General features: G+C 42.9%; 1 protein-coding gene across 1 annotated transcript in view; it reads left to right on the top strand.

Annotated features, from left to right (window-relative positions):
- SORCS3 (sortilin related VPS10 domain containing receptor 3) overlaps positions 1-15,866 on the top strand; it is a gene marked incomplete at both ends in the record, with an annotated part of 607,736 nt that overhangs the window by 534,153 nt on the left and 57,717 nt on the right. The window contains one exon of the mRNA XM_081251544.1: positions 1,546-1,653. Within this exon, the coding sequence (XP_081107670.1) occupies positions 1,546-1,653 (108 nt within the window). The remainder of the gene's footprint in view (positions 1-1,545; positions 1,654-15,866) is intronic.

Raw genomic sequence — 15,866 nt, 5'->3', positions numbered from 1 at the left:
CCGCGGCATGTGGGATCCTCCCGGAGCGGGGCACGAACCCGCGTCCCCTGCATCGGCAGGCGGACGCTCAACCACTGCGCCACCAGGGAAGCCCCACTTCTTATTTTTTTATTCATACATTCATTTAACATTTATATAGTACCATGTGCCAGTGTTTCTGCTAATTTTAGGAATGCAAAAGTGAACAGTATGGTCTTTGACCTCAAAAAGATCACAGTTCAGTGGGAGAGTCAGACATATCTTTTGAAACTATGTATGTAGTATCAGGTGAGAAGCATTGTAATAAAGATATGTAGGTGATATCTGGGGGGGGTTGGTCAGACAATGCACAAGACATATGTGACCCCTGAATTCCCAAGATTATAATACTGAGTGGAGGGATTCAAGATGAGTTAAGAAGTCATCACTCAGCACTATGACAGGGGAAGGCCTGGCTGTTGTAGGAAAATAGAGTTTCTACAGGTGAACTCAGAATCCTGTGTTGTGGAGTCAGAGAAAAATTAAGAATTAACCAGGCCAACAGAATCACAGGGCTTCCCTGGTGGCACGGTGGTTGAGAGTCCGCCTGCTGATGCAGGGGACACGGGTTCGTGCTCCGGTCCGGGAAGATCCCACATGCCGCGGAGCGGCTGGGCCCGTGAGCCACGGCCGCTGAGCCTGCGCGTCCAGAGCCTGTGCTCCGCAACGGGAGAGGCCACAACAGTGAGAGGCCCGTGAACCACAAAAAAAAAAAAAAAAAGAATCACAGAAAATGAAGCAAATAAAGCTGCCTTGGGGAAGGAGGAGTGTTGGGAAAAGCTTCTCAGAGGAGATAGTCTTTGGGTTTTGTCCTCCGGTTAAATCAAGGGGCGGTAGGAAACTCGATAATATCAAGAAAGGGAAGGAAGCAACTGCTCAAGATTGCTCAAATCATCTCCACTAGCAGCATCCCTTTAAAGAGTTTCAGATGCTGTGTCCACAAAGGGCCAGACCTTCCTCTTACCCTTGGTCGAAAGATGGAACAGTGTTGACCAGAACATCAGACACTCAATACTCCTCCCTAAAAGCCCCTTAAAGTGGCATCGGGGAGGGAAAATGATACTTCATCCATCCTGAACAAATAGGAAATTGCTATTTATAAGGTTTGATCTGAAAGACACGCACCTCCCCTCCCATAGGGTAAATGCTGCACTGCTGAATTTGTCTGTGTCAGAGACTCCAGAGGCAGAATTGATTGTGCTGTAAATTGAACCTCAGGTTCCATTCTGAGTACTTGAAACATGACACTCCATCCACTAAGCCCTCCCGCCTGGGTGGGTTTTTCCTTCAATTCTGAGATGTTGAACTATTTCTGCAGCTCTTGGTGCTGTCTGTGCCTGGGCCAGGAAATGCAGTTTTGATCAAATCTCATAATAATATAGGGAGATGTTGAAGATTAATACCTATTGATAATCCAAACTGCCAGAAAGGGAGATACAGAGGAGAATTTAATCACCTGAAAACTGGTTGCCAAATAGTGTGGTTTTATTGTCAGCTGTCTCTTCCATCTACTTGTTTCCAACCCAGGGTGAGTTTTGACGAGGGCCATTCCTGGAACAAGTACGGTTTCACTTCGGTTCCTCTTTTTGTGGACGGAGCTCTGGTGGAGGCAGGCGTGGAGACCCAAATTATGACGTGAGTACTTCTTTGTCTTTGGTCAAAAGGAGCCTGGAGACCTGGGTTCTACTTCCACGGAGGCCATGGACTTTCCCCAGGGAGGCTTACACGAAAGCATTTCAGTCTCTGGACCAAAGTTTCCTCATCTGTAAGATGGACATATTTATGCAACACTCACCAATTCAAGAGGCTACTGACAGGATTAGAGAAGCTGGGCTTCTAATTGAAAAGTTAAGGTTTCTCATAAAATTGAAGTATTGTAACAAATTTCCATTTATCCAAAACCCAAGCAAACAGAAAGCTTAAGTCTTTCGATGTGTTTTCTCTCTTTCCAAAACAGCCTAGTAAGGAACTAGGGATGGGGACAGAGGGAACAAAACAGCCAACTTACTGAAAACAGGGAATGTTTTAATGGAACCTCCTAGAGTCTGTGATATACACACACACACAGAGTTGCTCTTGTTCCACTTCAGATTAATTTGCTGTGAAAATTTTTCTACACTCCTTTACGATGAGAATAGATGGTAGAGATATAGATCTTAAAGGTGTAAAAAGCTCCAAAGTACTTTCTGAATATTAAAGAAGATAATAATAATTTGATGTTTTCTAAAATTATATCATAGTTTAATTCTTAAAAAAGTTGATTATGCGTGTTTGTTTGCACTGCTGTAGGTAGGGGGCTGTGGAGGAATAGTTGTGGGAACACTTCACCAGCAATACGAAGCCCCACCGCTCTCCACCTCTCCTACTTCCAAGAGACTGGAATACCTTACACTTTAATTATTTGCTGGATGGACAGAATGAAGGGAGTCTGGTGGGCAAGATTAAGGGGAATTTGCTATATTGTGGACTTGTCACAGAAAGGCTCATAGAATGCTCCTGGGCTAGTTTGGGGGAATGCTGTCATCTTCTTACTCTAGGGGACACTGCTCTTCTTTTAACCTTTGCGTTCATTAATTTCTTTATAGTTTGAATCAATCTTTTCCTGATATGAGACTGATGAGCTTTGCGGAGGAGGCAAATACAAGGGCAAATAGCTAATTCCTATGCTTTACTTTTTTTCCCAGAGTGATCAGTTGAAAAATCTTTTATAACTGCAGCTACGCAGTTTTGATCAAATGTTGTAATCTAGCCCCAGACGGGACCACTTTGCCATGCTCCTTCTTTCCACTTCCATCCTCATAACCAGAGGGCTGACCAGCCACTCCTCTGAGCTTTCAGAATGACAGAAAGAACCCAGCCATGATGGAAAATGGTGCACAAATTGGAGAAAACAAACAAAACATATGGACAAAAGTCCAGTCCTAGGAAATTCAGCAGAAACACTACAACGGGGTTCCATGTCTATAGGATATGTCTATAAAAAGAGTCTATAGGATTCCCAGTGTCCTCATTATTTAAAAAATGTTCATAACAGAAAATTTGGGTGGCTTCACAAAATGTCTTTAAAATTATTTGGAACAAGTGCACGGAAAAGTGATTTTAAATTATCTTCTTTAATTCTTTCTGAATTTTCCAAATTGCCTATACAACCTTCTCTCTATCTTCAAGGGTGTGAACTGTGTCTTTTAAAGACTTAACGCTCATTTTTTAGCATGATCCATGTGTTAGGCACGTAGGCTCTATTGTTGGAAATTTAAAGACATGATGTCAAACCCTATGAGGCGCTGCTACAGTCTTCCCAAGGGGTATACTGTATTCATAACTGATGTCTTTAGAGGCCAACTTGTGCCATGATAGAACTTCTCTGGACAATTCTGTTGTACAGTGTACACAAGGATTTCTTGTAGAATTTGTTACTCAGGAAGTACAGCTTTAATTTGAGTGTTTTCAGCAATTTCTTTTTGTTCTCCTAAACTATTCTCCAAAACAGAATTGTCTCACCATCTAAATTTCTAATTAAATTTCCTGTGATAACAAGTGGACTCTGTTGTTTCTGTCAACTCACTGTATTAAGAGTTAACACTATTGTATGCAAGTTTAGCTGTTTGAGCCGTAGACAGTATTTAAGCTATAGTATGTTAGTAATGCTTAGAGTCTAAAGCCTCATCGTTTGGTAGATACACAGCAACAATATGTTGTATAAATACAAATTCTGGATGTTCAAAGGCAATATCATAACATAAACTTTATTTCTAAAATACAAATGATTTGATAAGTATGTAGATATATATGCATAGTGAATATCTATGCAAGTATTTGTATGTATAGACATATGTACACATATATATGTACACATAGATATACATATATATATGGAGAGATTTAGACAACAGAGATACAATGAGAGAGAAATCCCAAGGCTCTAGGGTCCCAGCAAGACCTTCGAAAAATTATATTATTAAAAAAAATAACCAGTGGGGCTTCCCTGGTGGCGCAGTGGTTGAGAGTCCGCCTGCTGATGCAGGGGACACGGGTTCATGCCCTGGTCTGGGAAGATCCCACATGCCGCGGAGCGGCTGGGCCCATGAGCCATGGCCGCTGAGCCTGCGCGTCCGGAGCCTAAAAAAAACAAAAAACAAAAAACAGTGGTACCTATGTGCCAGATACTATTCTAGATGAACAAATCAAGAAGAAACCCCTGTCCTCGTGGACTGCATACATTAAATACATGTGACATACAAATGACTCTGTCATGTTACCCAGAATACTCTGCCAAGGGATTAAAATATTTTCTTAGGAATTCCAGGAAGCGAACCCCAGAATACTAGGAATACTGCCATCTTTTTTCATAAGGATCTCTGACCATGAGCTGACTTTTCCAAATGATTTCCCATCCTTCGCTTAATCACTAGATACGAAAAGAAAACCTTCCTCCTTTCTGGGACTTCCTCCAATACGGCCACTAGGAAGTCTCAAGTATTGAGTTCTAAGTTCTGTAAGGCGAAGGTTCACACATTCAAGAAGACTGTGCAATCAATCTGCTTGAATGGATCAAGCCAAATGTAGCTGCTCATCACAATCAAATCTGACATGGCCCTAGAAGGTTGGGCAGTGAAGATATGTATGGTACTAAAGTCAGGTCTTCCCAGTTTTTTTTAGCAAAGAGACATACTGGTCCTCCTTTTATTCTGTGTTCTCCTTATCTCATACTGTGATTTATCCTGCGTTCTCTTGTATGAGGCCTCTCTGAACTCATTGCATGCTTCTCTTGGGCATTACTTTGAACAATAGTGCATGTACATCAATCTCTGCAGGACCTGGCATTCCCCAGCAAATTCAAAGAGACAGTTTAAAGTCTGTATTCATCTAATCGTAAATGGAAATATATATATTTTCTCAGCTTTGGATGGGGATTAGCTGGTCACATGGATAAGAGGGAGATTGACCTCAGGGCTAAACCATTTACTGAGAAGATGAGCTAGTGCTCCTGTTTTTCTTTCCTCCCCAGTAAGACTCCAAGGAGTGTGGCAGAGTTTTTGTCTCCCTTCTACCTTGCTTATCAAGATTCTTTAAATGCTAGTAAGTAGAACAGGAACTAGAACAGTGCAAAATTTTCTTATATGGGATTTGAGGCAGACAGGTAGTTGTCTTTCATGGAATTAAGATGAGTTTGGAAGCAATCATCCAACCAAGTATAAACAATTCAAGCTCCCTATCTTTAACTTTTTATTAATTCAAAGTTTCTCTAGTATGAAAATGATCCAGGGCTCCTTAGACAGCCAGAAGTGTAGGCCCTGGAATGATTGCCGGAGGCAATTTCTGGCTCTGTCTTAGGTTTAAAAAGGACTTTAAAACTAAGTGGCCCACTAAGGATGACCACTACTTTTCTCGCATGTAATAGCAATGACAAAGACTAAAGCAGGAGTCCAAATAATTTTATATATGCTTTAGGAACTTCGAGGACAGGAGGTCCATTTGGGGACAAGATTGTTTAACCTTGCCATTTAGCCAAAAACTTATTTATGATGTAGGCTATTTGAATTCTGTATCCTGCCTCTTTCTGTTAACCCTGACTCGGTAGTTCAACTGAAGTCAGGGAGAAAGAAGGGCTAGCTCATTCACACTAAGGTTTTATTGCCTTGTTACCTTCATTTGGAGGATATAATATATATTAGTTTGTGATGGTTAATGTTATGGGTCATCTTGACTGGGTCATGGCGTGCCTAGATACTTGGTCAAACGTTATTCTGGATGCTTCTGTGAAGGTGTTTTTGGACAAGATTAGCATTTAAATCAGTAGACCCAGTAAAGCAGATTGTTCTCCCTAATGTGGGTGGAACTCATCCAATCAGTTGAAGGCCTGGTTAGAACTAAAAGGCTAACTCTTCCCTGAGCAAGAGAGAATGCTTCTTGCCTGGCTGCATTTGAACTGGGACATGGCTTTTTCTTGCCTTTGACTCCAACTGAAACTTTCACTTTTCCTGGGTCTCAAGCTTGGAACTATACCATTGGCCCTCCTGCGTCTCCAGCTTGCTGACTCACCCTGCAGGTCTTGGGACATGTCAGCCCCCATAATTGTGTGAGCCAATTCCATATAGTCAATCTCTCTCTCTCTTTGTCTCTATCTCCTATTCATTCTGTTTCTCTAGAGAGCCCTGACTACTACACATTCATTCAGAAATGATTCATGAGCTTCTGATATGTTTTAGACCCTCTTAAGGAATATCAAAGAGGTAAATACAATTATATCTACCTTTAAGGAGCTCTCAGTCTGGTGTGTTGGGGGGTGCGTGGAACGAGATACACACTCATCAAGAATCCCTAGTTATATAACCAGGATACAAGTAGAGGGAAGTGAAAAGTTCACATGTATGAAATGTGACAACTGAGTCAGTCTGGAAGTTTCAATAGCAGTTCACCAATGGACAACCAATTAATAGGTAATAGAATGTAAGCTCAAAGAAAGCACACATTTTAAACAGTTTTGTTGAGCACTATAACCTCAGTGCCTAAAAGAGGGTTGGCATGTAGTCGGAAATCACTTCTTATTAGTTGAAAGAATGAATGACTTCAAAGCAAAGGAAAGAACCATGGGAGAGCATGACTGGGGTTAAGGGGTTGAGCCTATGAAGGGTCTTAGGTTATGTGTAGCAATTTGACTTACATCCAGAGTGAGTTTCTTGAAATTGGAAATATGGAAACACCACTCCTCTTCTCAAAATGCGTGGAGGGCTTTCCATTAACTTTAGGATGAAGTCCAAACTCATTGAATGGTCTATATATATCTACACTGAGTCCATGTCTGGGACCTCATTTCTGGCCCCCATGCTCTGACCACCCTTCTCTGATCTACTGGTGCCTTTCTGCCCCGGGTCTTTGTCTGTGTATCCATCTGGAATGTGCTTGCCCTCCCCACTTGAACAACTAAGCTTCTAATTAAGTATCTTTCAAGTATCAGCCTAAGTATCAGTTTTCTGACACACTCTCCTTTAGCCCACCAGACCAGGTTGGGGCCCCACTCTATATATAGCCTTAGCCTTATGTATTTTTTCCTTCACAACACTTTAGGCAATAAATATTCATGAAAATGGCAGTTGGTTTAGTAGGTTCCCCTCCCCCTTCATCTAACCTTAAGACGCAGACACACGTGTTTGCACATAAACAACACACATGCACACACACACACACTGACTTTAAGTTCCCATGAGGGAGGATCTTTGTGTATTTTGTTTTTTGACTGCCATGTGCATCAGTTTTGTGCTAGCACCGAGGATTTAACCATATATATGTATTAAGTGATTGAATGAAGAAATGAATGAATTAACACAATAATCTTACCACCATTGTGAGTATAGTGACTTCTCTGGCCCATGGCTCTAGCATTTTAGGGAGTTGCTTACAGATCCCCAGAGATTCTGAAGTGCTCTGATCAGAATCCAATAGTTGCAAGTTACGGGAGCCTGGAGTTGGGTAGGAATCAGAGCAGCCTGTGTCTGTGTGCAGACGTGTGTCTAGGGGATGATGAAGCAGGGGTGGAATGGCAGTGGGTGCAGAAGGGCAGCTAGAGAATGAGGACCATCCTGGGAATGATTTCTTATTTCTTCCACCTTCTACAGAATCTCTCCAGTATGCAGTTCTCCCGGAGGCCAAAGCTCAGGAGCATGGAAACTTCTAACATCGTGGCTTTATAGGGGAATCTGTGTGGGAGAGGCAGTTCCCAGCTTGCAGGCATGGGATTTGCTTGCTTTTATTCCTCTGTTTTGCACTGTCTTTTCAAATGTTATTATTTCAGCCTCTCCCTGGTAACCTTGACAGGAGCCATCTAGTCTAGTCTAATTCACAGTGAAATGTGACCGTTCTTATTACTTAAGGCTGAGAACAGGGCTGGATGATTGACAAGCCGGAGGGTTTATCGCTGTCTCAGGCAGTGGCTCTCCAGCTGACGAGGTGCCTGTGGCTGTTAGAGCACTTGGGACTCTTTGGTCCACTATTGGCCCCCAAATTAGCACTTTAAGGAGAGCTCTTTTTTGTTTGGCTCAGATGTGGCATCAGATGGAAAAACACTGCTTTCCTACAGCCTCAAAGCCACATTTGAAATTCTTTCTTGATATGAAGTGTTTTAACCAATTGGTTGTGATTTAGCTGATCTTTCACGGGGGCCAGGGAGAACCTGGCAGCCTCCCAGGGGGGAAACAAATCCCCAAAGGGAGGGGTGCAGCTTCCCTGGAAGAGAATAGATAAATTCTTACCAGGAGTGGGCAGCAGCCAACCTGTGTCTGCTCCATACCTTCCTTTGTGTCAGGTATCTTGTTGAGCTGTCTCTCAAACTTGATTTCATTGACATTTTGCAATAACCCCATCAGGTAGATCGGATTATTGTCCTTGGGCAGAGGAGAACACTGAGGCTCAGAGAAATTAAGCTCACACACTCAGTAAGAGGAAAACTGAGAGCAAGGAATGTGAGTTTCAAATCTTAGGCTCAGAGCTGAAATTTGAAGAAAGATACTAGAATTCTCCAAGGTTTGTTCAATAAAGGATTGTGGCGTTTGGGGCAAGAGGGGCGGGGATGTTATTCACTAAGTATTGATGGGTACCCGCTGTGCTACCAGACACGAAGTCACAGCAGACCCATTCAAACACAATCTATCTGATAAAATATGACCAACAGGGCTTCCCTGGTGGCGCAGTGGTTGAGAGTACGCCTGCCGATGCAGGGGATGCGGGTTCGTGCCCCGGTCTGGGAAGATCCCACATGCCGCGGAGCAGCTGGGCCCGTGAACCATGGCTGCTGAGCCTGCATGTCCGGAGCCTGTGCTCCGCAACAGGAGAGGCCACAACAGTGAGAGGCCCGCGTACTGTGGAAAAAAATAATAATAAATGACCAACACATGAAAGAACTACAAAACAAGTAAATGGTAAGGGGGTAGGACAAATTGTAGTTGCCAATGGATATCAAAGAAGAAATTAAAAATAGAGTAGCTAGGTAGAGCTTTGTGTCTGTGCAGAGAGGGAGGAACAAAGGTATTCTAGGTGGGGGAACAGTGTGAGCAAACATGGAACAGTAGGAATATGAACTTGCCTGGCCTGTACAGGGGAGAGTCAGAGATGAGAAGGGCCAGAGACGCTCTCAGCAAATTGTCTAGGGCCAATTGCCTCGCTGAGTCCCTGCATAAATCCAATTCTAATTGGCATAAATCTCTGATCCACTGTTCTGCCAGCAGAACTAATAGCCAAAGTGAAGGGGGAGAGAGAACATTTTGCCTAGAAAATTATACAAACCCCAAAGCTGCGGAGGTTTGAAAAAAGTGAAGACCTTCTTTCTACTGAAGAGACCGTGACCTCATGCTTAGCAGTGGACATGCTCTCAAATATAGCCCTGGAGCGACACAGAGACCTAGCCCTGAGCTTAAATACATTGTTTAGCCTCTAGTAACTACATCCGATAAAGTCATTGGAAATGAAGCAGTGCTGCTTCCGTTGATCTGTTTTTCAATTCTCTGTTGCTTGCTAGAAGAGTCTGATTTTACTTTGCCCAAAGTAAGTCATTCGAGTAATCAGCAAATCCAGTGAAACTCCCAAATCATCGCCTCTCTGGCCGGCTGCTGGATTCACGTCCTTCAGGTTGTCACTAGACTTGCCATCCATTCAGAGGCCCACTGAGTTGGGGCCAAGGAACACAAAAGCAGAGTGCATGCCTACATAGGGGGCTTGGATGATATTGGGAGGTACTGGCAGCTGGCAGTAGGCTGGGAAGAAAAGGCTTCTTTTGACCCATGGATTGCTGTGGGGGATGGGGGGATGGCTGAGAACATAGATCTTGGAGGTCCACACTCCAGGGACAGTGCTCAGACTGCCACTTAGTATATCCCTGTGACCTTAGAGGTCTTGCCTTCCCTCTGAGCTTGGGGTTCCTCATGTGAATGTGAGAATTAAGTGAAATAACCTCCACTGAGTGACATTCGAGATGTTTGCAGTCTCTAGAGTCTAATGATCAAGAAACGGGCCACCTTCAGGGAAGAATTTTGGCCAACTAGGGCAGGGGTCAGCAGACTGTCTCTGTAAAGATTTTTAGACTTTGCTGGCCGCAGGGTCTTTGCTGCAGCTACTTGCCCCTCCTGATCTAGTGTGAAAGCAGCCATAGACAACATGTAATGAATGGACATCAGTGTGTTCCAATAAAACTTCACTTCTGGACACTGAAATGTGAATTTCATACAATTTTCACATGGTATAAAATATGTTCCTTCATTCACTTGCCCCCAACCATTTAAAACATAAAAACCATCATTAGCTTGTAGGCCATCCAAAACAGGCCTTGGGCCAGATTTGTCCTACCGGCTATAGTTTGTTGACTCTGAACAAGAGGGTACATGGAGTTTAATCTTTTGTGGCTGTGTTATAAATACCATTTGAATTGTTGACACAATTTCTACAAACTTAGAAACTCTCCACAAACTACTATCCATACTACTTATCCATATCCATAAACTACTTCAGTTGCCCTGTCTTATACATGTCCCTTGGTATCCACTGGGGATTGGTTCCAGGAAACGCCCTGCTCCCCTGTGGATACCAAAATTCATGGATGCTCAAGTCCCTTATATAAAATTGCATAGTATTTGTATATAAACTTTGCACATCCTTCCACATACTTTAAATCACCTCTAGATTACTTATAATACTTAATAATGTAAAGGCTATGTAAATAGTTGTGGGTGTGTGCCAAATTCAAGTTTTGCTTTATGGAACTTTCTGGATTTTTTTTTAATGTTTTCCATGGTTGATTGAATTTGTGGATGTGGAACTGGCAGATACGGAGTGCTGACTATATTGAATAGACAAATCATGTGAAATAGTTAAGAAGTTTCCTCATTTCTTTTTTTTTTTTTTTTTTTGCGGTACGCGGGCTTCTCACTGTTGTGGCCTCTCCCGTTGTGGAGCACAGGCTCCGACGCGCAGGCTCAGCGGCCATGGCTCATGGGCCCAGCCACTCCGCACCATGTGGGATCTTCCCAGACCGGGGCACGAACCCACATCCCCTGCATCGGCAGGCGGACTCTCAACCACTGCACCACCAGGGAAGCCCCTCATTTCTTATTACAGACAAGTCTCACCTCTTTCAGGAAGCCCTCCACAATTCCTCCAGCTCTTACTTATTTTCTTTCATTAAATTCCTATCTTAAGCTTCAGCATTTGGATCACAGATATATTTAGTTTGGCCTTCACTTTTCTTAATGGAGCTAAAATTTGCAGGCAGAAACATCTTGCAGTACTGAGCCCAAATGCCCATAGTCCTACAGGCTGCTGGAGCTGCATGGCAGCTGCCCAGTTTCCACTGCGTGTGCCGTTTCTTCCCCCACCTCTCATCTGATGTGCATGACTTCTCCAGCTGTGTCAGCTTACTCATTGTTCATTTAAGTTGCACTCCTGGTTCCTCTAAGATTTTGAATTTGTGATTCACAGTATAGATTCTACATCCATAATTTAATACCTATATTGTTTTCTTACAGTTCTTTTTAAAGTTTTAAAAATACAGTCAAGTACAAAAATCTTATTATGAGCACCCACGTGCCAACAAACTGGAGTTAATAAATATTAACACGGGACTTCCCTGGTGGCGCAGTGGTTGAGAGTCCGCCTGCCAATGCAGGGGACATGGGTCCGTGCCCCGGTCCGGGAGGATCTTGCATGCTGCGGAGCGGCTGGGCCCGTGAGCCATGGCCGCTGAGCGTGCGTGTCCAGAGCCTGTGCTCCACAACGGGAGAGGCCACAACAGTGAGAGGCCCGTGTACCGCAAAAAAAAAAAAAAAAAAAAAAAATCTTAACACGTCATCATTTGGGTTTCAGATTTTTAAAATAAATAGCAGGGCATCCCAGGTAGAGTCGGTTTTCTTGGTATTGCCCATTTTCAGAATCTTTCCCCTCACTCCCTACACAGATCAACCACTGATGTGAATTTGATGTATATCCTTCTAGTATGTCTGTCAATACTTTTAATACATATTTAATTATCCATAGAAATATATGTGGTATTGCTTCATGTGTTTTTAAATGTGTAATTATCTAAATGCTCTCATTCCTCTACATGCTTCTGTCACTCAGTATTATCTGTCTTGGGACAAATCCATCTGATCCAGACACATAAAGCTGTGGCATTATGTCGTGACATGAATATGCACAATTTATTTCTCCATGCTCCTGTCGATGGACATTTAGCCTGTTTCCAGTTTTGCACTATTACAAACAGTATTGTCCTATCTTTGTATATGCCTCCCAATGCATACACAGAAGTTCTCAGAGCTGCATACCTAAAAATGGAATTGCTGGGTCACGGTGAAATGGCATTGTCACCTTTATTTTTGCACTGTGTTCTAACTGTTTTACCTATTGGTCATTTCTGCAGTTGAGGTCTTTTTTAGTCTGAAAGATTCGTGAGGTTGGCAACTGTCTTATTTGTCATCCTCCGCAGCCCTGAACTTGGAGGCCTGTGCATAATTGGGGCTCAGCAGATACATCGAGAGTGAATAATACTATTGGCCTGAACTGAAAACTATTTAAAAGAAGGGGCTGAATTTTATCTTTTTCCTGATTCTTTTTATCTCTTGGTTCAGGATTTGACACAAAGTAGGAGACTGAGAAATATAACGACAGAGAAAAACTAGGCGCCTCTCCTTCCCCTGCTCTTTTACATCTCTTTTGACTCCCAGATATTTCCTCCTCTCTCAAATCCCATCTTGAACATCCATCTTCTCCCTCTTGTTTCCACCTCTTAGGTTCTCCTTCATCACCCAACTCCTGGCTCATCTTTCACAGGTTCACAGACCACATTCCCATTGTTGTGTACTTTAAACTTTGAAACCCGTTGAAGGAGCTTATTAAGTTTTGAGAAAAGAGTCAAAGTTGTTTGGACACTGAATGGTTTCTTTCAGTGCATTTAAAAATCAGCTTTCTTTCTTTTGCCTCTTCAGGTCCAATGCCTTTTAGTCTCTTTCTCAATCTTGCCTTCTTCTCTCCTGGTACTTATTTTCAAACCTTTTAATCCCTGCCTCTTTTCACCATCTCACCCAACACCATATCGTGTAACTAACACAGGCTCTGCATGCAGGATTCCTGGCTGTTGCTTCCCTGCCTATTTCTATTAAGGTCTAGTTCATGTCTCACTTTCACTCAATGCAATTCCCCTGCAGCCACTGACCTCCTTTACTACTAATCCCTTCTACACCCTAATGGGAAAACAGTCAGGTGGCATGGACGCACACCGAAAGCCAAGGATGTGGCCTGAATTTCTGGAGACCAGCAACTGCTGGCCTCGAAGCCTGGCCTTTCCAGGACACTGCTCTTTCTGCTTTGATATGAAATCGCTCCTCAGCAGCTTCCTCCTTGGATGCAGAGAGGAAGGGTCTATGGCGGCAAAGGAGGCGTAAGGGAGCCTAGGCCTTTCAGAGAGAGCTGAACTCCGTAGGAACACTTAAAGGAGGACTCAGGAATCCACATGTGTCAAGTTGCTATTACAAGAACATTGATCATTTCTTTATTCAACAATATGTACTGAGTGCCCACTACATCTTAGGCACTGTTCTAAGAGCTCCAGGAGCTGGGCTAAGACATAAACAGGATAGCCAAGGTCTCTGCTGATGGGAAGTTGCCATGTTCTGCAGCCTCTTCTGTACCCTACAGAAGAAAGGTCAGTTTTGTATGAGGTTTATTTCAGCTCTAATATTTATGGAATATTTTTCCATATCCAATTGAGTTTTAATGGTGGTGGTAGTGGTGGTGGTGGTGGTGGTGGTGGTGTGTGTGTGTGTGTGTGTGTGTGTGTGTGTGTGTGTGTTTGTGAGAGAGAGAGAGACAGGGCAAGAAAGATTTCAGGGTTACCTCTAACTTCCAAAATTTAAACTCTAGCTGTGGATTCTGATTACTGCTTACCTCTTAGTCTGAGAAAGAAGAACATTGTCAGTGAATGGAAGGGAATATCACAAAATATTAAAAGTGTTTACCTCAAGTGGGGTTTTTATTTTCTCAGCTATAGATATTTATAGTTTTCAGGTTTTTTATGAGAATACATTCTTTTTATAATGAGAAAAGGGAAATCATTTTTCAAAATTTACTCATGAAATAAAAAGCAACTTCCAGATAACAAAAGAGTAGAGGCTGCATTTAGGTATGTGTAGTTGATTGTGTGGGTCACACTTACTCTACCTTTGAGGTCATGACCTAGAGGAAGGGAGAGTCATAACTACCCACCATCACTCCCCAGTGCTGACTAATGCTCTGAGTAAATTAATACTAAATCATTTCAAATAAGCAGGCTACTAGAATGCAATCAAAGACAAGAATGGAAAAAGACAAGTCCCACTAATAAAATAAAAATTCAGGAAATTGCTAGATAGTGGCTTCTGATGAAGCAGTGCTCTAAATAATCTTTTCAAGGTCATCTGGTTAATTTATGCTGCATTTGTAAGTTATTGCATATTTTAAAAATTAATGAAAGATTTAATTATAGCAGGGTTGCCTGTGACCTTTTGTGAAATGACTTCATCATAAATCTGCAGGTATTTCAGAACCGTTTTCCAGGTTTCTAATAATTTGTTCTTAAATTAATGACATCCAGCCAGTGAAAGGAGTTGAGGCGGAGTAAAAGGATTGAGTTGGGATTTGCGGTTTCCTAGCAATGGCTAATTCTGAGTCCTGGACGGAGGTGGCAGAGAAGATGGTGTGTGACTCACCAGAATGGTTTAATTAACAGCTGGTTCAATTGTTTACTTAGAAGAATGAGAAATAAATCCAATGTGTCAATAGGGGAAATTGCAAGTAGCCAGTCTGGGTCATTGCAGAGCCTTTGATTTGGGGCATGTTTATTTACATGTCAGTGTGATGGCAACACCTGGACCAATGGGAGACTCCCTCTTCCCTGGTACCCAGAGGGATGCCCCCCTCATTTGTGAACTGAAGGTCTATGCCTGCCCTCCAGCCTGCTGGCCATCCATGAAGTCCAATTTAGATTCCGTCACCCTAGTATCTCTGACCTTCACCCACCTTAGGGGCTTGATGAGAGCAGCTAAGCTGTCTCTGGAGGGGAGCTCATTTCCCTAGAACCCAGAATACATCATTGTCTGTGTCATTCTGATGACTCATTCGGCCCATTAGACTGTGCAGAGGAATGACAGATCTCAGCACGTCAAAGAAAATCCTCTCTTAGAAGAACTTAGTAGCACACATTTATAGTTCCAGAGTTGCAGGCTAGAACTTGGAAAACCCAGAGCTCTCTTTAGACACAGGGGCCTTAAGGAAAAGCCAGCAAAATGTGGAAAGTGGGTCTTGTCTGAAGCCTTCCCTGGTTAACCATAGCCCTGGATGTGATCACGTTCTTCCAGCAATTACTCCTGGTACTATTGTCACATGTGGCACACCATGGCTCAACCTGCAAGCTGCAAAGGTATCCCCGTGAAAAGCAGTCAGTGTTGGTGAAAAAATTGGGGTTTGGGTAACTTGGGTTCTAGTCCTTTGTGTTCTTGAGAAGACCACTACTTTACCTGGGGCTTGATTTCCCCAGCTAGCAGGTGAAGGGGTTGGGCCAAAGGTTTAGCCCTAAGGACCCTTAGTCTTGTGTACTAAGATGTAATAGTTCTGTTTGCTCTTTTCCATGGCCCAGGAACTCCCAACTAGAGGCCAAGCCAATGAAGATTGTCATAGTTCAGGTTCAAGTACCTCATCCTCCACATAGTAAGTGCTTTAGACCTTGAGACAAATTGGGCCATAATTGGAGCTCTCTAGGTAATATCTTCTGTGCCTATTTCTCTTTTCTTACTTCCTCCATCTGTGCTTTCAGGTTTATATATTTCATGGTG

The sequence above is a fragment of the Mesoplodon bidens genome, assembly GCF_964165515.1.
Source record: "Mesoplodon bidens genome assembly, chromosome: 1".
NCBI classification, from domain to species: domain Eukaryota; kingdom Metazoa; phylum Chordata; class Mammalia; order Artiodactyla; family Ziphiidae; genus Mesoplodon; species Mesoplodon bidens.
This window is presented reverse-complemented; position numbering and strand designations above follow the sequence as displayed.